Source organism: Candoia aspera, chromosome 18 (assembly GCF_035149785.1).
Source record: "Candoia aspera isolate rCanAsp1 chromosome 18, rCanAsp1.hap2, whole genome shotgun sequence".
In the NCBI taxonomy this organism is placed as follows: domain Eukaryota; kingdom Metazoa; phylum Chordata; class Lepidosauria; order Squamata; family Boidae; genus Candoia; species Candoia aspera.
Genome location: NC_086170.1, coordinates 1505610 through 1525834, shown reverse-complemented (window position 1 = coordinate 1525834; position 20225 = coordinate 1505610). Strand labels below are relative to the sequence as shown.

The window sequence follows — 20225 nt, the reverse complement described above, 5'->3', positions numbered from 1 at the left end:
TAAGTGGCAGAAAACGCTGCCCTCCTGTGGCCATTTGTGGTGTTACAGCCCTAAAAGGAAATAAAAGCCTTTTTATCGCGTGGGATTAATATCCTTCATTATTTCATTATTATGCACGTGATTAATATTAATATTGCTATGAGGGGCCCAGGTGCTGGAGACCAGGCTTAGAGAAGGGAAACCGAGTTAAATCACCTGAAACTGAGCTAAAAGGCCTGTTCCAGGCTGCATCGCCGATGCTAAGGGATAGAAAACAGTGCCCTCCTGTGGCCATTTGTGGCGGTACAGCCGCAAAAGGAAATAAACGGCTTATCCCGTGGGATTAATATTCTTCATTATTTCATTATTATGCACATGATTATTAATATTAATATTGCCATAAGGGGCGCAAGTGCCGCAGAACAGGCTTAGACAAGGGAAACTGAGTTAAAACGCCTGTTCCGGGCTGCAAAGCCCATGCTAAGGGGCAGAGAAGTGCCCTCCTGTGGCCATTTATGGCGGTGCAGCCATTAAAGGAAATAAACCGCTTTCCATGGCATCTCTTAATATTCTTATCATTCTTAACATTATTCTTAATATTAATATTGCCATAAAAGGCCGAGGTGCTGGAGAACAGGCTTAGATAAAGGAAGCTGAATAGAATCACACAAGGAAAACTCATCTAGCCTGTTCAAAGCGCACCCTCCCGCACCCATTTCAACTCGGGAGCCGTGTGGGACTTGCAACTTCCTGCCCGTTTCCCCAGCGCCTTCAGGGATTGCCGTCACTAAGCAATGCAGTTATGTGATGTCGCACTTTACAACTGCACTGTCTAGTGACAGAAATTCTGGTCCTAATCACCATCATTAACCAAGGACTACCTGTAGGGCTTTTCTTCGGGGCCCTTTACTAGGCAGAATGGTGTTTCCGAGCAGTGGTTTTAGTCTTGGTGAAGATGGCTTAATTCTGTTTTCCATTTTAGTGCCTGCTTGCACAGCACTCGGGGTCCTCAGTAACACTGACAGTCATGGCAAGTTCCTCAAACATATCCTACGTTCACAGCCACGTTTCTTAACCGTTCTCTCTTGCTGTAGATGAGGAAGTGGCCGAGGCAACCTTTCCCTTGTGACTGAAAAGGCCAAACTGACACTGTCTCTTAGATCAACCAGAAGCAATCCCAGGAAAGGGAGGCGGAACGGCGTCTTTATTTTGCAAAATGGAACAATGCGGAAGAGGAACACTGGGAGCGTGGCCACTCCCCGGGTCTGCCCTACGGCTTCCTTTCTGGCCCATTCCAGGTCCCGTGGCCTGGCGCCCAGCCGGGACTCGGCGGCTCAGGGCCGGGTGCCAAGGCGTCCAACAGAGCTGGCATTAGGGCGCCGTGCTGTTCTTCAGTCAGATTTCTCTTTCTCCTTCATGTGCAGGAACACAACGCTGAACAGGAAGAGGCCCGCCATCATTGAGAAGGCGCTGGCGTAGTACGGGCAAGCCGAGGGGATGAAGCGCTCGTACTGCGTGTGCTGGAGCGGGCGGACGGACACCTGGCCAGAGGGGGAAAGGGCAGTCGGTACCACGGCAGGCTGTGAGGGCTGGAGAAGCCAAGGTGGCCGCTGGAAAGGCAGGCACTCTTTCCCACTGACTCCCACCGGGAGGAGGTGAGCTCTGGGGGACAAGCTTTGGGCCCGAGTGAGCAGCAATAGCCTGGCCTATCTGCACAAGGTGCTGTTTCTCACGGCTGTTGACCGTGTCCATAACCCAGCAGTCAGTTGCAGATCTCCACGCCACACACCCTGAAGCTTTCAGCTGTGCCACGGAGATAACCCGGAGGGACGTGCGCCAACAGCACCCGCAGTTTAGCACAGGCAGCCAGCCCACCTACAGGCAGCCCCCTCAACCCGTTCTGAGAGAGGAGGCCTCCTGTGCACATCTCAATTCCCGAGCAGACGTAGAGAGGGACAAGGAATCTCCCTCAGCTACTTCAGCCTGTTCGGATGAGCGAGGAAGCCCCTGAGATACGGTGAGAGCTTGTGGGCACCAGAGAAAAAGCCGGCCGGTGCCTTTTGGAGCAAGTGAACTATCTGGCTGTTTCTCAAGAAATCCGCACCGTTACACGTCCCATGCATGCTCTGGGCAGCAAACCTTTGAGTGGCAGCCCATTCTGAAGCCTCCTAAGCGTTTGCTTGGAGGGGAAGGTGGAGAAGCAGACATCTGGCCGTCCCGAAAGCCGTGTCACCGAGATGCAATTACCTGTGTGGAGGAGTAGAGGTGCGTGTAGCCGAGACGGTTGTAATCCACCTTGAACTGGAACACCCCGTAAACGTCTGGCAGCTTGAACTGGACGCTGGACTTTCCGCCTGGAAGCCAAGCACATTTCCAACTTTGTAACAATTCAGAGCCAGGCGCGAGAAGTCTGCCAGGAAGCTTCTATCCCCCTGCTCCAACACACTGCAGTTCTACTGAAGATATGACAAGCCACCACAAGCTTGTGTTCACAGTAACTGTGTGCCCATTTTACAGATGTGAACCAGGCACGCCTTGATCAACCATAAAAGGTGCCCGTGGTTGGCAGAGAGCAGGGATCTTCCACCTTCCATACCAGAACATGTTCTGAAAGCTGCTTCGTCTGTCCAGATCCTGACTGATTGGATCTGCAGGCAGCCCCTTGCTAAAGGCAAGCGTCTTTTTTTTTTTTAAATTTCTTTACTGGACAGCATGCAAATAAGTTCTAACACAGCGTAGGAAACCGGTAGCTCAGCATTTACAGGAAAAAGATGTTACTCAAAAGCTCTCTCACCGTTTTTCTTGAGGAAAGTCCTCACAAACGGGTCAATACGGACAAACTCAAGCTGAATATCGTCGCCATCGAAGGGGACCCATTTCCCATCAGACAGCTTTTCTATTACGATGCTGTACTCCTGCAACACACAGCCCCATCGCTACGTGAAAAAGCCAGCAGGAATAACACCGAGCCTTCGTTGTAGAGAAGAAACCAAAATCTTACCACCAGGTCAGTGACAGTGTAGGCACTTGGAGGCGCCTTCTCGCCCACACGATGGTGAGACACTTCTCCCACACGCAGCACCCCTTCCTCCTTGAAGACCCAGCGAGACAAGGCCATGGCCAGCTCATAATTCCCAGTCTGGGGATACCTGGATTACAGAAGTTAGGATTGTCAGTCTGCTTACCAAGAGCTGCAGCCCATATTCTCTGCCAACTGATAACCCAGTGTGCTTGCACTGCTTGTCTGAGAGACACAGGATTCAGCTGGGGAAGGAAGTTGGTGGAAGGACGCTGGGCTGCATCTCAGGGACACGGGGACAACTGCAGGAATACACAGCCACCATTCGTGCGGGGGGGCACCTCAGGGATTTATGCCAGCAGGTTCAAACCACCCAATGCTACAAGCACCACTAGCTGCCTGGAATTTTGAGATGGACGCTCAAGAGCTCCTTCGTCTTCATCCAGAGAAAGCCAGCCACACGCAACCCGCCCTGTTCTCCCTGCATCCCGGCTTCGGAGCCCAAGCTGAGGAGAGCCACCTGCCTCTGAGAGCCTGCTGCCGCCTTCTGCACAGCCGACGTGAAAAAGGCATCGCTGAAGAAATCCAGAGAGCCGCTGAAGACCACGCGGGCGTTATTCCGGGCCTGGAGACCAGCAATCAGGAGAGTATTCTTCCCGACAGCGTGAGGATACTGAAAAGAGACAGCTGCTTTTTCACAACCAATTTTTCCAATACCTGAAGGCTCTTAAGCGAATCCTTGTTTTCTAATATGTTTTAAAACCAAAGCTGACTCAAGTCGTGCATGCACATGCATGCTACACACGCTCTTCTGTTCCTGAATAGAAAGCCCAAGAATATACCACTCAAACCATAAGGTCGTCTGAAGGCTGTTCAGAAATAGAAAGGGCTGCTTAGCAACATACCACTAGCAAAAGTGGTGCGGCGGTAGAAACCCAGCGAGAACCTGGCCTCCAGCTCTTTGTGACAGACGGGGAGGCACAATGCCCACACGTACCTGGGTGATGGGCTTATCAGGAAAGAAGGAATACGAAGTTGAGGAGCCAGTCAGAATATCAAGAACCAAAGGGTTGTCAGGATCAGCCACCATCCTGGGGAGAAAATAGTGCAACAGTAGAAGCGGACAGCGGAAGAGCGAGTCTCCCGCTGGAAGGGAGCACGTGGTGGGCGCCAGGAGGCACAGGACTTACCCGACTCCCCTGAAAAGGATGGGGCTTAGCGGCTTCTTCCCCACAATAGTTGGAGCCTTCAGGAGATTCTCAGGGTCTGCAACAATGAGGGTGTGCTGCAGAGGAACGGAAAGAGACCACGCTAAGCCCCTCGCAGAGGGTTTCTGACTTGGAGGCTGATCATCTCTGGGAGCACATGGAGGACGACGGCAGCAGCCAACTGGACCATGCCTGCTCTGTCCTGCTTACCTGCCCTGGATCAGAGACATCGTAGTTGTGGTGGTCAATGACAGCTGTCTTCTCCTCATCAAATTCTATCCCGCATTCGCTTCCCAATTCTCGAAGCGGATCACCTAAGGATCGTAAAAGGCCCATTTGTACTAAAAGGAGGACAACCTTCGCGCTCACCTGCCATCTAAGGAGGTTTCTAACCTGCCGGGGAGACATTCGCAAGAAGACCACATGCGCTGCCAGGAGATACCAAAGAGTCCTCGTCTTGCTTTTCTGTATCAGAATTCTCGGACCGCGAGGCCCAAGCGAGTCAACTTGCCTGTCTCTGAGCGCAGCCCCGATACAGAAATGACGAACAACCAGCAGTTACTTTCTCCAGAAGCATAGAGTTAAACTTTTACTTTCTACAAACTGCTTAAGATCTGGTCGTTCTCCCTGGCCTTGAGCAGGATGGCTTTTTGCCACCTGGCTTCGGTCAGTTGGGCGGCCTTGAATTCGGAATAGTAAAAATAACAAAGCAAATAAACTCTATTTTAGCTTGAAAACTATCTGCTCGTTTCACCGACCGATGTCCGAGCTGGCAGCCACCAGGACGTTCCCGCCTCCGTCGATGAAAGCCGCAATGGTCTCGACGTTGATGTTGCCTCCGAAATCTGAAACGAAGCGGCTCTGCTGTCAGGCGCGGCGCTTCCTCCTCGGCCGGGGGGAGAAATCGCCGCCGCCCCGCACGGCTCCGGCCGGCAAAGCCAGAGCCGCTCGGACTGCCGGAGGGGGCGCGCCGCGCCTCGCTGCCCCGCCGGAGCCCGCCTCACCTTCCACCGACGGGGAGAAGACGACCAGGTTGTCGTAGAGGAACTCCCCGTACTTGATCAGGGACAGGCCGGGGTCGTCCGCCGTCCGGAAGGTCAGGTCGAAGCCTCGATCTGGGGGGCGAAGGAGAGTGGCAGGGAGGGCGCCGGCAGCCGCTCCGCGGAGCTCAGCCGCCGCGCGCCCCGAGCGCCGCCCCTTCGGCTGCCGCGGCCGCCCCCGTACCTGCCAGGCCGCGCAGGAAGAGCGAGTGCGTGTCCTTCAGGTTCAAGTTCTCCAGCAGCACCAGCGTACGCGGCCCGCCGCCGCCGGGCGCCGCGGCCCCGGCCGCCGCCACGAGCGCCGCCGCCAAGAGCAGCACCGCCGCCGCCATCTTCTCCCTTCCCTCGCTGGGCGCCCCGGAAGCGAACCCTGCTCCCGCCACTGAGCGGGCAGCTCTCGCCTGGAGGGGCGGGGCGAGCGCCGCCAGCCAATGGCAGGAAGAGGGGCGGGCCGTACTTTCTGCCCGCGCGAGCGAATGGGAACGAGACACCTCCGATCCCCCCCCGGGGCCCTCGGCCTGCCGAATGCTCGGCGCTCGCTCCTCCAGGCAGGCCCCGCCACGCCCCTCCCGTTGCCAAGAGCCAATCACCGTAGTGTAGCCGACGGACCGCCGAGGGGAGCGATCGTTGCCGGAGCAACGGAGACACCTCCCGGCCTTCCCTCCCTGCGCCAACGGGCGATGCTCTTCCGGGAAGAAAACGACGCGCAGACCGCGTTTTTGGAGTACAAATATATATTTGCGGGACACCTCCGTGTAAACGTTTTTGCATCTGTTAAATATAAGCAACACATCTTCACCACTGCACGCTGCAGCCCAGAGAAACCAGTGCGCTTTTTCCATAGACACACACAGGCATGCTCAGCTTTCCATAAATAAGGTGCGCGAGACCCACAAGCCAGGAGCGCCAATACAGGAAGACTCGAGAGCTGAGCCTCAAAGCCGGTCGGGGAACCCGCTGCTGCCCCAGGACGTGGGCCCAGGCCAGCGTGCGCACCAGCCCTCCCTTCAGCAGGGCTGGCTGCTGCTCCTCGGCAAGCTGTGCGGGTGAAGGCAGATCCCTGCATGGCGTCAGCCGGAAGCCACCCTGAGTCACGAGGATGAGGGGAAGGCCTCCCTCTGCACAGAAGCCAGAGGGAACCCCAAGAAAGCCAAGCCACAGAGCGAGCGAGCGGGCGGGCGGGCGGGGTTGCGGGGGCCTCCGTCAGGAACGCTAAGCCAAGGATCCGGCTGAGTACTCCTCCGGTTCGTGCTGCACAGCTGGAGACCGACTGGCCCCCAACAGCCACGAGGACTTCCGGCGAGTCCGCTCTTCGCCCCAGAGATCCTCGGCTGGACCGTCTTGTTCCTCGTAACAGTGGTTGATTCGGCCTGCACCCAAGGAGCAGAACAGGCCTGCGCGAACCCCGGAGTAATTGTCTAACAGGGCTTCCATGCTGGGGAATTCTACATTCAAATGCTTGGGGGGGGGGGGGAAAGGAGAGAGAAAGAGAAAAGGAAAATACGACAGGCCGTATACTTTCGTTCCAAGCGAACCAGCCCTCCCACAGGCCAACCTTCCCTGACACCGTAGCGTCTCATGAGAAATGTTGATATTGCTGAGTAAATTAGCAGGGGAGGTGTTGCAAGCTAAATAACGGTTGATTAAAAAGATCAATAAAACAACAATGAAAACATGGGCTGAAGGGTTGGAGAAAGGAAGTTAGTTCAGCAAGGCTTTGGGAAAAGGAACAGCTGTGTGCTGTTGATCAAAGGAGAAGAAGAGCAAAGAGAAGGAGGGGAGCTTGAAGGCATGATGGTCACTATTGCAAGGAAAAAGGTGGCAAATATATTAAACTACTCTATCTTCCAGGTCTCTCAGGCTCCACTTGATCTTGAGAGCCAGTCTGGTCTAGTGGTGAAGGTGCTTGGCTAGAAACCAGGAGGCTGTGAGTTCTGTTCCCGCCTTAGGCATGAAAGCCGGCTGGGTGACCTTGGGCCAGCCCCTCTCTCTCAGCCCCACTCACCTCACAGGGTGGTTGTTGTGGGGTAAATAGGAGGAAGGAGTATTAGATCTGATCCCCGCCTTGATTTATTTATAAAAAAAATAAAGGGGGGGGGCATAAAAAATAAAATAAATAAATTTGAGTCCCAGCAATGAATTCATCTACATGCCTTATGTTCCAAAACAATGTACGATTTACAGCGTTCTTATGTACAAAAGTCTCAATTAAATGTACCCCCATTGGATAGATCTTGGATCCAACAGACAACACCATGAATGTCATACTGTTAGATTTATCAGGCATTCTGCAGTAACAGCCACCTCTCTTCCCCCAACAGTCCGTCCATCAAGGTTTTGTGGCACTGCAGGGTTTCTTTAGAAACGAATAGCGTTGCTTAAAGAGACAAAGAGCCAACTTGCCACCATTCAGAATTCTCTCACCTCAACTGAGTACTTCCCCAGCTGGCTGCGGTAAATTTGATATGGGACGACACCACAGCGGGTCCTCACTGCAAGGCACCACTGATGGGTGGATCCTGGCTCGGCCCACAGAAGGAAAGCCCCCAGCGTGTCATTCCTCAGCAGGGCCATGCCAGCATCCCTGGAAACCAATGCAAAATACAGCAAGCAGAACACCAAGCAGAAAGGGGAGTCTCTGCCACCTCACCCAGAGAAGCACTCTGAACCCGTATAACGCCCCTAAAGCCTTCATGCAAGATCCAGCAACGAAGAGCATCGACATGGCACCAGCAACAGCAAGAGAAGCCCTAAGCTCGCATTTGCCTGCTAGTTTGCTGATTGGGTGGGCAGCCACTCATGCCACAATCGCCTTTGGGGACCCCGGTGCCATTCAGGGGGAGGCCTCCTCACCTGTCGATGCCCGCGAAGGACCACACACTCTCCCTCAGATCGTTCTCGTTTTCTGGCAGATGAAGCAGGCTCCCTTGCCCATCGCAGCTGGAGGAAACTGGAGCCAAGGACGACAAGAGTCAGATAGGAGACCTACGCGTTTCACCAAGGCCATTGCCTATGTGGAAGCGGTGGGTTCTGCCTCCAGTCCAGCGTCTGAGCTCTGCCATTTTAAACAACTGCCCACCTATCATGTTATTTGAACCTATAATGCACGGAAGCTTTTTCTCCCTCATCATGGCGAAGAAAACCAACCCTTCCTTGTCCCTTCTCGATTGCAAGATCTCCTCTGCGCGACAGGGCTCACTGATACTTTAATGCAGCTCTGCGCCTCCTTCCACCCCAGCTTCCTCCTCTCTCGCCTTGCTACCCCCAGGCTTCCCAAATACTCACACGCTTCCCGAGTGCCCTGCTGAGAGGCCGCCTCAAAGGTACAACCTCGATAGGCTCCGGAACGGAGAATCTTGCTGCGAATCGCTTTCTTGCGCACCAGAATCGGGGAGCAATACGGGTTTCCGGGTCGGGTGCTGCCCACGCTGCCCCCCGTTTCCTCCAGATCCAGCCTCTCTCTCTAGGAGCACAAGCAGGGCAGGTGCTGAGCAGAGGAGGCAGGGACTCTGGGGCCAGTTCAAAAATCGGAGCCTGCTTCGCTTTGGGGACCTGGAATACGCAAACTACCTCTGGGAAGCATAATCTGGCTTGACATGGGCAGCAAGGAGAGGCTGCGCACACGCTCCACGCTCCACACGCGACTGCCCCTGCCACGACTTGGGACGGGCTGAGAAACAAGAAGGGGGGTTGCCTGCCGACCGCCTGCAACTCTGAGTTTTCCAGGGGAGGCCCGGAAAAGGGCCCACTCACCACGCTGACCGAGGACCCGAATTCCGCGGGGCAGGGCAGCCTCCGGAAGGACACCAGGGCATTCACGTTCTGGGAAACCTCCTCGGGGTTGAGGGACTCCCAGACCACCTGGCTGTCCAGCGAGTCGCCCAGGAGCCTCCCCCGGTCCCGATGGGCAGGGCCGCCAGAGGACCAGTCTTGCTCCTCGGGGTGCAGGAGCAGGTACCCCAGCTGGAAGAAGCGGCAGAGGAGGTAGTGCAGCGCCTGGACCTGGGCGGAAAGTAGGAGCCTCAGCCGCCCGCTCTGGCTCCCGCCGCCACCGGGGCCGACGGACGCCTCGGCCAGTCCCCCCGCCCCCGGGAAAGGCTTCTGGGCGCCTGCCGGCCGCGGCCGGAGCGACCGCCGGGGGAGGGCGAGCCGCCTGGCAAAACTCCGGCGTTCTGTCCCGCGAGACACCCGCCCGCGCTGCGGAGCCGGGCAAAGCCGCGAGCAGCCCTTCAGCGCCGAGGGAGAAGGCCGGGCCGGGCCGGGCCCCACAAACCTCGGCGGGCTGGCCGCCCACGAAGAGGTGGCAGAAGAGGCTGGCGCGGGCGCCGCGCGGGTTGCGAGCCACGAAGGCGAACTGGCAGTCGGCGGGCCTGCAGGTGCTGTAGCCGATGCGCTTCAGGGCGTGGGCCATGAGCAGCGCCTGCGGCGAGGAGCGGAGCGGCGCGGCGGGTCAGCTTCCTCGCCCGGCCCGGCCCGGCCCGGCCGCCCCCCTCCCGCCAGGAGGCGCGCGGGCACCCGGCCTACCTCCCCGTCGCGGCCGAGCATCTTCACGCCCCGCAGGCAGAACCTCAGGAGGACGGCGCGTCGCCGCGGACAGCCCTGCGGGAGGAGAAGGGCGAGAAGGTGGGGGGGCGCCGGGCCCGGAGCGAGCCACCTCCCGCCGGACCCCCGGAGCCCCCGCCCACCTTCAGGAGCTGCAGCCGCTGATGGATGGCCGGGCCCGCCCGCGGCAGATCGGCGTCGTCCACGGCGAAGGAGCCCACGTACTGCGGCAGAAGGGAGGCGCGTCAGCCCGCGGGCACCGGGCCCAGCCCGGCCGCCTCCCTAACCCTCCCGGGCGGCGGCGGCGGCACCAGCAGCGCGCAACCGTCTCACCTCGGCCGGCTTAGTCACGGCCGGGCCGCCCCTCGGCTCCAATCCCCGCCCGGTCGGCTGTCTCTTCATGGCGCGGTCGGTCGGCGCGGCCCTCGCCGCAGCAACCAGCAAGCCCGCCGGCTCCCCGGCTCGCCCGTCGCGAGCGGCCACCTGCCCCGCGGCCCCGCCCCCGCCGGCCCGCGCCCCCAGCCCGCCCAATCAGCGCCCGGGCAGGCTGGCGAGCCCCGCCCCCGCTCCCGCCCAGCCGTCCCCGCCCGCAAAGACGACGCCGAGCCGAGTAGCGGGTCTACGCTTTATTTCAGCAAAGAGCGCGGCCTTCGCTCCGTGGCTCTACAGTAGCAGGGTGGGGTCGTTGTCCGAGACGCTTCTCGGAAGGGGCGGCAAAGGAGGGGCGGGACGCGGGGCCCCCCTTTCCTGGGGGACAAACTCCCAAGGCCCCTGGAAAGAGGCATTTCACGCCAGCGGGCCGGGCAGGGGGTCACGGGCAGGGGGCACCAAGATCGAACAGAACACAAGGGCAGGGGAGGCAGCCTCCAGAGTCCCGGCTGTGGTGCCCTGCAGAGGAGGGCCACTCGTGGGCCCCAGGGTCTGTCTGCGGGAACATGGGGCAGGGGCTGTGAAAAGGAAGGCCTGGCAGAGAGCGGGGGTCTGTTTCCACTTCTAAAAATATAAAAATCTTTCCAACCGGTTTCAAAAGCCCAAAATCCAAAGCCAAGATGCACCCTGTACAGATTATATACTTTTTTCTGGTTTAGAAAAAGAAGAATCCTGTATTACTGGTGATGGATCTGAGAGGAAGGAGGCCAGACTTTGGGGGGGGGGGCATGGGGGCGAAGGCACAGCAGGAGCAGAGTCTGGATCTACCCAAAAACTGTGGGGCTGCTGCGTTTCTCCGCTGCTGAGGGGCGGGGGGGGGGGGGAGACAGAGGTGGTTAAGCGTCAGAACTAAGTTACAAATGGGGGCTGTACTTATAAAAGGGGGGGGGGGTCCTAAGCAGTGCCACTGCCTGCCGACCAGAGGAGCTACTTCTTGGCCCGCAGTGACTTCCGCATGGTGGTCTTGCTCCTCTTGCCCGAGGACTTCCGGTCCCTCTTGGCGCTCGCGGCGGCCGGCTTCTTGGGGGCTGGGCTGAGGCTCTTGATGGCCACCCGTGGGGGAGCGGGCTTGGCTTTCTTGGCCTTGGGGGCCGGCGGCGGTGGCGGCGGCGGCTTCGCCTTCCCACGGTGCACCAGGGGAGCCTTCCGGGCCGTGGGCTTGGCCTCCCGTCGTTTTGCCAGGGGAGGGGCCCTGTTCCGGGCCTTTGGTGGGGGCCGCTTTGGCATCCTGCCCAGGGGAGCACAAGGTCTCAGCCAGGCACTCGGCCCCCGTGTGACCTGGGGGGGCAGAAGCAGCCGAGCCCCGCCAAAAAGCAGGGCATCCCCTATGCCGCCCGATTGGCCTAGGTCTGCCAGCACGCCAGTCCCCATGGCGGGCAGGCATCCCGAGGTCACTGCCCCCTGCCCCAGCAGCGGCAGCACACAACCCTGCCCCTGGTACCTTTTCTTTGGAGGCGGCTCCTCCTCCTCCTCCTCCTCTTCCTCTTCTACCTCCTCCTCCTCCTCCTCTTCCTCCTCCTCCTCCTCCTCCTCGTCCTGCTGCTTCTGTTTCTCGGGGAACAGAACGCCGGGGCTGGGGGGAGAAGAGGTGTAACCCCAAGAGCCCATCTTGGCTGGCAGCACAGCAGGGGAAGGAACCAACGGGCCAGAGGCAGCCAGCGGCCCCCCTTCCCACTCTCCCGGGGGACCCAGCCAGCAGTTGGGGCAAGGGATCCAGCGACTCGGAAGAGCAAGCAGCGGGCGGGCCCCAAGCGCTGCCCCGACCCTGGCCCCCCGAGACTCGCCTGGGGTAGTAGGGGAAACACAGCTGGAAGGTGCCGCTGAAGCCCTTGCCCGAGATCTGCTCCATCCAGCCGTACTTCTCGCACTTCTGCAGAGTCCTCTTCAGGAGGTGAACTGCAGCGGGGGAGAGAAAGCGGCACGGGGGGGCTGGCGCCGTCCAGCCGCTCGGCGCGCAACCTCGAAAGGGCCGGAGAGCGGGCAACCGGACAGGCAGGGCTCCAAAAGGGGGCTCGAAGCCTCGTTTCAGAGGGCCCGCGTTACGTCTTTCGGAGGGAAGAATGAGGAAAGCTGCAGCCCGGGCCACTCCTCAAAACGCAACACAGAGCCGGGCAAGCCAGCTGGCACTCAGAACGCAGTGCCCCCCCCAGGGGAATCGGGAGCCTGTGCCCATCCTACCCTGCAGGCTGGAGTTGGTCCCGGGGTGCTTCTCCAGGATGTATTTCTTCAGCGCAGTGGTGGAGCAAGTCTTGGGCTCGTTCATGGCCGCGATGGCAGAGAGGATGGCATCCTCCATCAGGCTTCCGCCCAGCAGCGGCTTCTCTCCTGACTTCTTCAGCTGGGTCATGGAGGAATAGGGAGTGGGAACCCCGGAGGAGAGGGGGCAGGGAGGGGGAGGCCACCCGTGCTGGGCTGGGCCCAGCTGCACCCCACCCTGCCTCAGGGCCTGCTGTTCCCCGAGGAGGAACGGCAAGGAGGAGCCCCCTCACCCACCTGGAAGGTGCCAGAAGCCCCCTTGCCCGTGATCTGCTCCAGCTGGCCCTTCTCCACCGCCCTCTGCAGGGCGTTCTTCAGCAGCTGGGGCCTAAGGAGGGAAGCCACAGAGGAAAGGCCACCTCACCTGGTCTGTCACAAAGAGGGCGGGGGGGCAGGGGGTGGGGGGGCAGGCGCCACCCAGGCTCAGCGGCAGTCCCACAGCCCCCACTCAGTCGTCGCCCTCGGGCTGGGGAAGCGCCAGGCCTCCGTCTGGGCCCCTCACCTGATGTCCACCTTCAGCATGGGATAGTACTGGGACACGTATTTCTTGATGAGGCTGTAGGAGGCCTCCTTTGGCTCACACAGGCGGGTGAAGGCCAGCGGGAGAACATCCTCCAGCTTGACATGCTGCTCTGCACCGGGAGCCAGCGAGCTCCTCTGGAACGCAAGGCGGAAGTGCTTTGAAGTGATTCTGAACCGTTCAGAGTCCAGAGTAGGGCCCAAGGCCCCCTCCTCCTTCATCCGACTAGGCCAGAGGCTGCAGAAGGAGTTGCCGTGTGGCTGTCCTGCCCCTCTGCCATCACCCGGGTGAGGCAGCCACACCTGTGGAACCTCTGCCTTCCTCGGGGCCCTTGGAAGAAGGCCTCACCCCGAGGGAACCTGGACTCTCCTGCGGGCTCCTTCAGAAAACATCTCCCGTGAACGGGCCCAGGAGGCTCAGGGCCACGGGGAGCTCCACTGGGCTTACCTTCCGGTCCCGGGACTTGGATGCCGCTTTCCCTGAGTTTGGGGCCACCACAAAACTTCCAGAGGCGCCTTTTCCTTTCACCTGTCGCAGAGAAGGTGGGCTGCTTTCAGGCCGGGGGCAAGACCTCCCACGGCGGCAAAGGGCATCCAGGATCCTCCCCCGAGCCGGCGGAGCAAAGGGGGGAAAACGTGGGACGTCCCGTAGACGTTTATCCGGCTGAGCGGGTTCTGCCTTGGTGGCTGCCCAATTCAGCAAATGCCAAGGCAGAAGCTGCTCCAGGGGACAAGGTACAGTTGCAGGCTCCCTCCCCAGCACTGAGAGCAGGCCAATCTGTGGCACTAAGGGGGCCCCGGTGCCTGGCAGACAGCCCCGGGCTTACCTGCCGTATGACCCCCCGCTCTAGCTCCCTCTTCAGGGCCTGCTTCAGGAGGTACCCCCTCCGCTCGAGCTCCAGCGAAGGGTACCTGCTGATGATGTACTTTCGGATGGCGACCACCGACGCCCCACCTTTCTGATAGCATGCCTGGAAGGGAAGGGCCCATCAGCAGGCGCTCCAGGCCGGAGGGGCCCGAGGGCAGCCACGTGCAGTGGCGGCCTCCTCCTAGCGTCGGTTCAAAAACCAAATGGTGAACGGGACGTTTCTCTTGCACTGGCAAAGAAGAGGATCTTTCTCCCCCTTTTCACCTTGATTGCTTCGATCAAAATGGCATCCATCTTGGGCCGGGAGGAAGCTGCCATCTGCGTCTGCTTCTGAGCCCTGGCCAGCTGGCTGGCGGAGAGGGTAGCCCAGGCGGGAATCGTCTTCTTCACTTTCTTCTCCTTCTCCTTCGCCGGATCCTTCTCCCTTTGCAAACGAAAAGAAAAGCCGTGCTGCCTTTTCAGAAGACTGGCTTGCTGGCTGCCGGGAGGGGCCTTTCTCATCAGGCTGTGAAGCAGAGTGTAAGACCCCAAGACCCACTGGGCCAGACTGGTCTGAGCTGCTGGCCGGGGCGAGAGGAAGGCCCACCCAGCCTTGCCACCAGCTGCCTGCCGGATGCAGAAACTTGCAGCAGAGCATCCTCGTCAGTTGGGAGGCAGATCCAAATCCATCAACCAGCACCACCAGTTCTGCAGCCTCACCCAGCAGAGTCTGCCTTTGCCTCAAGCGCTTACTCCCCACAGTCAACCCCCCTCTTGTCCAAGGGCCACAACTAGGCCAGCAAAGCAGTTCTAGCAGGCTGGCCGTCCCCTGCCCCCAAGGCCTTCCTGTTCCCCCCACGCGTCTTACTCCTTCTTGGCTTCCTCAGCAGGCTTCACCTCTGCCTTCTCCTCAGCCTCAGCCTCCTTTGGCGGCTCTGTCTCTCTGGGGGGAGGCAGGGGCACCTGATTCTCTTGCTCCTCCACGGTGGAGGCGGATTCTTCCGAACTGACATCCGGCTCTGAAGGGGGAGAAGAGGGCGAGCGGCAAAGGGTCAGGCACTCCCTGCCAAAAAGGTACCCTCGGACTTCCTGTCCAGCAAGGCCAGGCAGGGGTCTGTGTGTGCTGCTGCTTGGGAAGAGAGAAGGGGCTGTGGATTCCTCTGCAGTGGTGCTGCAGGGAATATGCTGGGCCAGCTCCAATTAATAAGGTCGGGGTAGGGGCTGAGAAATCCCCTCTTGCTGGAGAGCTCCTGCCCCCACCCCCCACTCAGCCCTGCTGCTGAAAGCCTGCAGCCGAGCCTCAGAGCCAAGCTTGGGCACGGTCAGCAAAGGCCCACCTCCCGGCCCCAAGGACCTTGGACAGGGCAGCAGGCAGCCCAGTGCTTGCAGGCAGACATCTGACTCCTGTTAAACAAGGCAGAGGGCTCCAATCAGATGCAGTGGCATGCCATGCCACGGAAAGGAGGCTGAGAGCTCCTGGAGGGCTCAGCCTGATGGGTAGATGCCGCAAAGCGGAATGAAAGTCTTTTCGGCCCAGCGTGCACCAGGCTGACGGCCTGTTCCGCAAACTACAACCAGGGCAACTTGTGCAGACAGCCAACATAAGGAAGCTGCTTGGAGATCTCTATTTGTCCTCCTCGAGTGCTACCAACAGTCTGAACGACCCACGGACCCTCCCGCAAGAGCCAAGGGCTCTGCAGTGACTCAGTGGGCAAAGCCTGGGGCACACCGATCCGCAGTCTCCGCCCGCGGGCAAACGCCCCCCGCCTGCACGCTGCAGCGGTCACAATGTGAGACTGAGAAAAACAAAGAGCGTCTTTACCTGGCTTGGCCTCCTCACCTTCAGCGGGCTTGCTTTTGGGAGGAGTTTCCCGGGAAGAAGCATTCACTGCCCGGCGGATCGGCATGGCACCGTCTTCGACCGTCTGGGAAGGGAGCAGAGCATCAGGAGAGGCACCGAGAGCACAGAGAGGGAGGCCCCTCAGGTTGAGGAGCCCCATGCCATCTCTCTGGTGAGCAGCCGCCCATCCGAGAAGAGAGGCGCCTGTGTTCGGGATCATCAGCAGGCTGGAGGGTCCAGCTTCCTGCTTGTGCTTGATATTAACCAAAGTCACAAGTATTTTGCTCCAGCTCAGAGTGACAGGGCGGGGAGGAGGAGGGAAACACTGGGGGAGCAGGAAGGGGAAGGGGCAACACCTGGGAAGTGAGGTTGGATGGAGCCCAGCTGAGATTCCTAGAAGCGGGGGAGAAAGAGTGCGACGGCCCTCGCAAGGGCCGATCCAAGGGCAGGCGTGGAGAGGGGTCAGCCCCTACCTCGCTCAACTTGTCCAGGGGAGCTCCTGTTAAGAGTGGAAGTGCCTTACGGTGTGCGGGATCCGCTTCCGACAGATCAGTCGCCATTTAAATTAATGTCTAGCCTCAACGTGAGGGTAACACTTTGGAGCCCCAGGGCTTAACCTCAAGGGGAAGGACTTCCTAACAGAAGTGCAAAAAAGATTTGGTGTGAAGAGAGTTAACAAGAACAAGGAGACAAAAATCTTCAGCCACATCTAGCTCCCTTTCCACGCGACAGGGTTGCAACTGAGTAAACACTCGAACCGGTCTCAGAGAAGGTGTCCACCGGGGTCCCTTCAGCTGTGAGCTACGCTTAGACAGCTAAGCTGAAACCACCTCCGAGGACCAGCCGCTTTACTAGCAAGGTAGGAAACCAGGCAAGGGAGCCTCCGGGACGCAAGGCGGCACGCAAGGGGGCCCAACGGCAGGTGCACCTCCCTGTGGAGGGAACCAGCGGGTGCTGCACAGGAAGGCAGTTACGCAGAGGCAAATAATTATCCAGTTCCAATTATGGAGCGCCCACATGCCAGGAGGAACGCGGGTCACCCCTCAGCCGAAGCTCAACGCAGCAAACGGGAGTTCCAAAGCAAAGCAAAACAGAAGCAACCCAAACCAGACTTTGCTGCCCACCAACTGCACACGGGGCGCCCTGGCAATTTTCAAAAGCAATCCCAAAGCGCTCCACCAGCTGTCACGCATCTCCCCCACCACCCTGACCAGCATCCAGACAGGCGCTGGAGAGGCCCTTTAATCAACCAATTACAGCAACAGACAAGCTTTGTTTAGGCCTTTTAATGGCTTTTGGCTCTCTCTCTTTCCCTCCTTTCTGAAAGGAGATAAAATGCGACACTCAGAAGTCCAAGGAAAGATTACTCCTTCTGGCTAGTGGGAAGGCAGACCAACCCCCCCCCCCCGCCCCATTCTAAACAAGCTGAAAGAAGAATACAAAAACTACCTTGTAGGATTACAGTTTTGGGGAAACGAGTACAGCAGTAACGCTGCTGGTGCCCTCTCCCACCAAGGCCCCCCAAAAACCTTCTTTTATGTGGAAGAAATAGGGGTGTGATAAGGGCCAGACCTGCCACCTCCTTGGACTTCTTTTAAAAACATTTTTAAAAAAAAGCAGAGTCCAAAGAAATGCACGTGGGTCTCAGCAAACAGCAGGACCACGTTTGTGCTCTTCTTCTGGTCTTCAAATTGAATCAAATTATCCATTCAGTCGAACCGACCTTGGCGATTCCTTCTGGTCTTAGCAGGCAGTAACGGCTCAGTATGTGGAGAGACTGAAGGAAGCAGCCTGGCAGCTCCAGCTCAGCTGGCCTGAGAGGGAGACTCTCTGCAGCCAGGGGCTCCAGGCAGGGCAGTCTACTGTCAGTTTGCCCCCTCCCTCCAACTTTGCAGGTGCTTGTATCTGCAAGAAGACGGTCCGATGACCGAGGGACATCTCGACCCATAGTTTGGAAGCCCTGCAAGAATGTGGTTTTGCAGACCACGGAGAACTGCATCTCCCCCTCCTCTGCTTTTGCTGGCACACAGAGTGCAGCTTTTCAAACCGCTTCGTTATCTCCATCAGCATCGAACGCCAGAAGAATAGACTAATCGGTAAGCTATCCCCAAGCACCTGAACAGAGGAGGATGTTAATAATAACGAGGTAACGTTTGTATCCAGTTTTGAACCATCTAGAATAAACAGTACAAATTGAAATCTCCAGGCTTCCAGGATTGGATTTCTTAAGAAACAGGGGGAAGAAAAACAGCTGGCAAAAGCTCAACATAATAATCTGTTTCCCCTCCCTTTCCAAAGAAAGAACCCATTTACCCTGAAGAAAAAAAACCCTCTTACCTTAACATTTACATCACATTTAATTTTTCTTTACAGTAGCTCTACATTTCTAACATAGAACGAATTTCAGTCCCTTGGCGTTTCTGTGGCTGTCAGGCAGCTAGCAAGACCGTGTTCCTCTTCACCAAGTAAAACAATTCTGCCCTTCCAAAAGCCCTTTGAAGCAACAGCACAAGACACGCTGAACTCAACAATGTCGTTTAGCCCGACTGCACAAGGCGAAATTGCAACGGGTTACTTTTCAGCAACATGGCTTGGAACCCAGAAACCTTCACTACCTTCTGCATAACGCAACCAAAACATTTAGCCCTCGAAAGAAAGCAAGAAGCTATCCCCACGCTTTGCCCCAAGTAAACAAAGGCATCTGTACACACAGGTATGTATTTCTTCGCAAAAAAAGCCACACCGGGCGTAAGCAGCACATGCTTTCCGAAAGGACAGAGACCGCAACCCCTGTGGAGATTTCAGCGGTGATAAACGCGCAGAGCTATTCCAGGCGGAAGGCGCGCACCCTTGAATCCTCTCGGAGAACCCTGAGCTACTTACTCTTTGCATCAGCCTAACCAAGCTTGGAAGTTCGCGGTATAAAATGGGAGGCCTTGAGCTTCTGCAAGGAAGGGGAAATAAACACGTAAGAGCCAGCTCTGTCGGGGAACCTCCGGTCTTGCCCACGGGATCGCCAAGTCCTGGGAGGCCAATGTTTTTGGAAAGGTCCCACGAGCACCCAGCTCGCCGTCTGGCTCTGGCGGAAAGGCGCGCCGCCCGAGGCGGCGGCGCAAGTTTACTTGCCGGGCCCATCCCCTCTCCAAGCGGCTCCCACAACCGCGAATCCAGGCCGCTCCGGGCTCCCGTTCGGCCCCCGGGCTCCGGAAGGCCGGGGCGGGAAATCCCCCCGCCGCACGCAGGAGCCGCCGCTCTGCAGCTCGCCGAGGCTTCCCGCGGCTACCACGGACAGCGTCCGCGCTCAGACCGCCTCCGCGGCGGCTGCCTCCTGTCGGGGCCATTCTGACAGCCGGCCCGGCCCGGCGGGAGACTGCTTCGGGCGCCCCGGGGCCCAACAAGGCCCCGCCCTCGGCCGCCTGCCCCGCCCCGCCGGCCCAGGCGAGGCCGGGCTCTGTGGGGCCGCCGCCAGGGGAGGGGCCTGGCGAGAAGCCACCGGGCCCCGCGGGGCGTTTCCGGCAAGCGCGCCCGCTCCGCGCTGCAAACGGGAGGCCCGCGGGTCCCTGGTGGCGCCGCCAAGCCCAGAGCGCTCGGGCCGCGGCCCCGCCCCTGCTGACCCGAGGCCGCCGCCGCCGCCGCCCCCCTCGCTCACTCACCGCGCCTCCACGGACCCGCTCGCGAGCAGAGACGCACAAAGCGGCGGCAGCGGTAGCGAAGGCCCCCAGTCAGAACGGCGGAAGTCCCGGCGGCGACGGGCAGGAAGGGGCGGGCCCGTCGCGAGTACGACCAATGCCCGCCCACGACAAGCGCGTTCCCGCTCCAACCAAACGGCGGGAACGCCCAATAGCAGCTTCTGCCGCCCGCATGCGCCCAGCGCCCCCACCGATTGGGGAGCTCGGGCTGTGCGCTACGGCGCGTGCGCGGCCTGCACCCTTTCCACACCACCCTCCGCGCGCGAACAAAACATCTCCGGGGGCGGGGCGTGTGCCCGTCACTTGACGGGGGGCGGGAGAAAGCGGCGCGCGCTCGCCTTTGCGCCTGGGGGGGAAGAGGAAGGAGCGCGCGCGCGCGGAGGTGGCCCCGCCCCCGAGGCCGCCGCGACGTCGCGGGCGGAATCCGCCCCCTGAGCCGGCGGGGGGCGGAGCCTCCTCCGCGTGCCGATCACGCCCGCTGCGCCCGCGGCCCAGGAAACCGGCCCTGCTGTGCAGGCCGCCCCGCCCGCTTTGCCCGCGGCCGGTTCCGAGCGGGCGCCCGCGGCCGGCCGTCCAGGGAGAAGCCACCTCCCGCGCTTTTAAGCTTGCAAGGGCCGCCTTCACTTTGCTCCGTGTATCTCGACAGCGGAAAGAACAGCACCGAGCCCACTTCACTTTTAAGTATTTGTTGCATTTACAAGCCTCGACGTTGCCCTAAAGGCTCCGGGAGGATCGCCGCATCTTCCGGGAGGCGGCTCCGTCGCCCGCCCGCGCTCCTTCCCTCCTCGGCCGCGGGAGCAACCCGGGGGGCAGCCGGAAAGGCCTGGTTTCCCCCCTACAGGCTGCTCTCCCTCGCC

At 59.4% G+C, this 20225-nt stretch overlaps 3 protein-coding genes across 11 annotated transcripts; all 3 read right to left on the bottom strand.

Moving 5' to 3' along the window:
* Positions 1-1162: 1162 nt before the first annotated feature.
* DDOST (dolichyl-diphosphooligosaccharide--protein glycosyltransferase non-catalytic subunit) lies at positions 1163-5593 on the bottom strand. Of its 2 annotated transcripts, XM_063317567.1 has the most exons (11): positions 5431-5593; positions 5211-5321; positions 4965-5051; positions 4417-4520; positions 4189-4283; positions 3996-4089; positions 3523-3671; positions 2981-3128; positions 2774-2894; positions 2227-2333; positions 1163-1520 (listed from the first exon to the last, which is right to left on the bottom strand). In XM_063317567.1, exons 1-11 carry the CDS (start codon positions 5576-5578, stop codon positions 1371-1373), a joined length of 1314 nt encoding a protein of 437 aa, XP_063173637.1. In that variant the 5' UTR covers positions 5579-5593; the 3' UTR covers positions 1163-1370. The 2 variants fall into 2 exon arrangements, with proteins under 2 accessions (XP_063173637.1, XP_063173638.1); XM_063317568.1 differs by lacking the exon at positions 4965-5051.
* Positions 5594-6412: 819 nt separating this feature from the next.
* Positions 6413-10219, bottom strand: SH2D5 (SH2 domain containing 5). Of its 4 annotated transcripts, XM_063317569.1 has the most exons (9): positions 10122-10217; positions 9932-10012; positions 9771-9845; positions 9520-9666; positions 9000-9248; positions 8532-8709; positions 8100-8196; positions 7671-7830; positions 6415-6704 (listed from the first exon to the last, which is right to left on the bottom strand). In XM_063317569.1, exons 1-9 carry the CDS (start codon positions 10188-10190, stop codon positions 6459-6461), a joined length of 1302 nt encoding a protein of 433 aa, XP_063173639.1. In that variant the 5' UTR covers positions 10191-10217; the 3' UTR covers positions 6415-6458. The 4 variants fall into 4 exon arrangements, with proteins under 4 accessions (XP_063173641.1, XP_063173642.1, XP_063173639.1 ...); XM_063317571.1 differs by lacking the exon at positions 9520-9666 and having other exon boundaries at positions 6413-6704; positions 10122-10219; XM_063317570.1 differs by lacking the exon at positions 9771-9845.
* A 183-nt stretch (positions 10220-10402) lies between these two features.
* Positions 10403-19449, bottom strand: HP1BP3 (heterochromatin protein 1 binding protein 3). Of its 5 annotated transcripts, XM_063317563.1 has the most exons (14): positions 19333-19438; positions 18563-18623; positions 16153-16314; positions 15662-15764; positions 14708-14858; positions 14125-14284; positions 13820-13963; positions 13441-13521; positions 12976-13130; positions 12711-12801; positions 12396-12555; positions 12002-12113; positions 11659-11790; positions 10403-11445 (listed from the first exon to the last, which is right to left on the bottom strand). In XM_063317563.1, the coding sequence occupies exons 3-14, from the start codon at positions 16237-16239 to the stop codon at positions 11145-11147; spliced, it is 1677 nt and encodes a 558-aa protein (XP_063173633.1). In that variant the 5' UTR covers positions 16240-16314; positions 18563-18623; positions 19333-19438; the 3' UTR covers positions 10403-11144. The 5 variants fall into 5 exon arrangements, with proteins under 5 accessions (XP_063173633.1, XP_063173632.1, XP_063173635.1 ...); XM_063317562.1 differs by lacking the exon at positions 18563-18623 and having other exon boundaries at positions 19333-19440; XM_063317565.1 differs by lacking the exons at positions 16153-16314; positions 18563-18623 and having other exon boundaries at positions 19333-19449.
* Between the last annotated feature and the right edge of the window lie 776 nt (positions 19450-20225).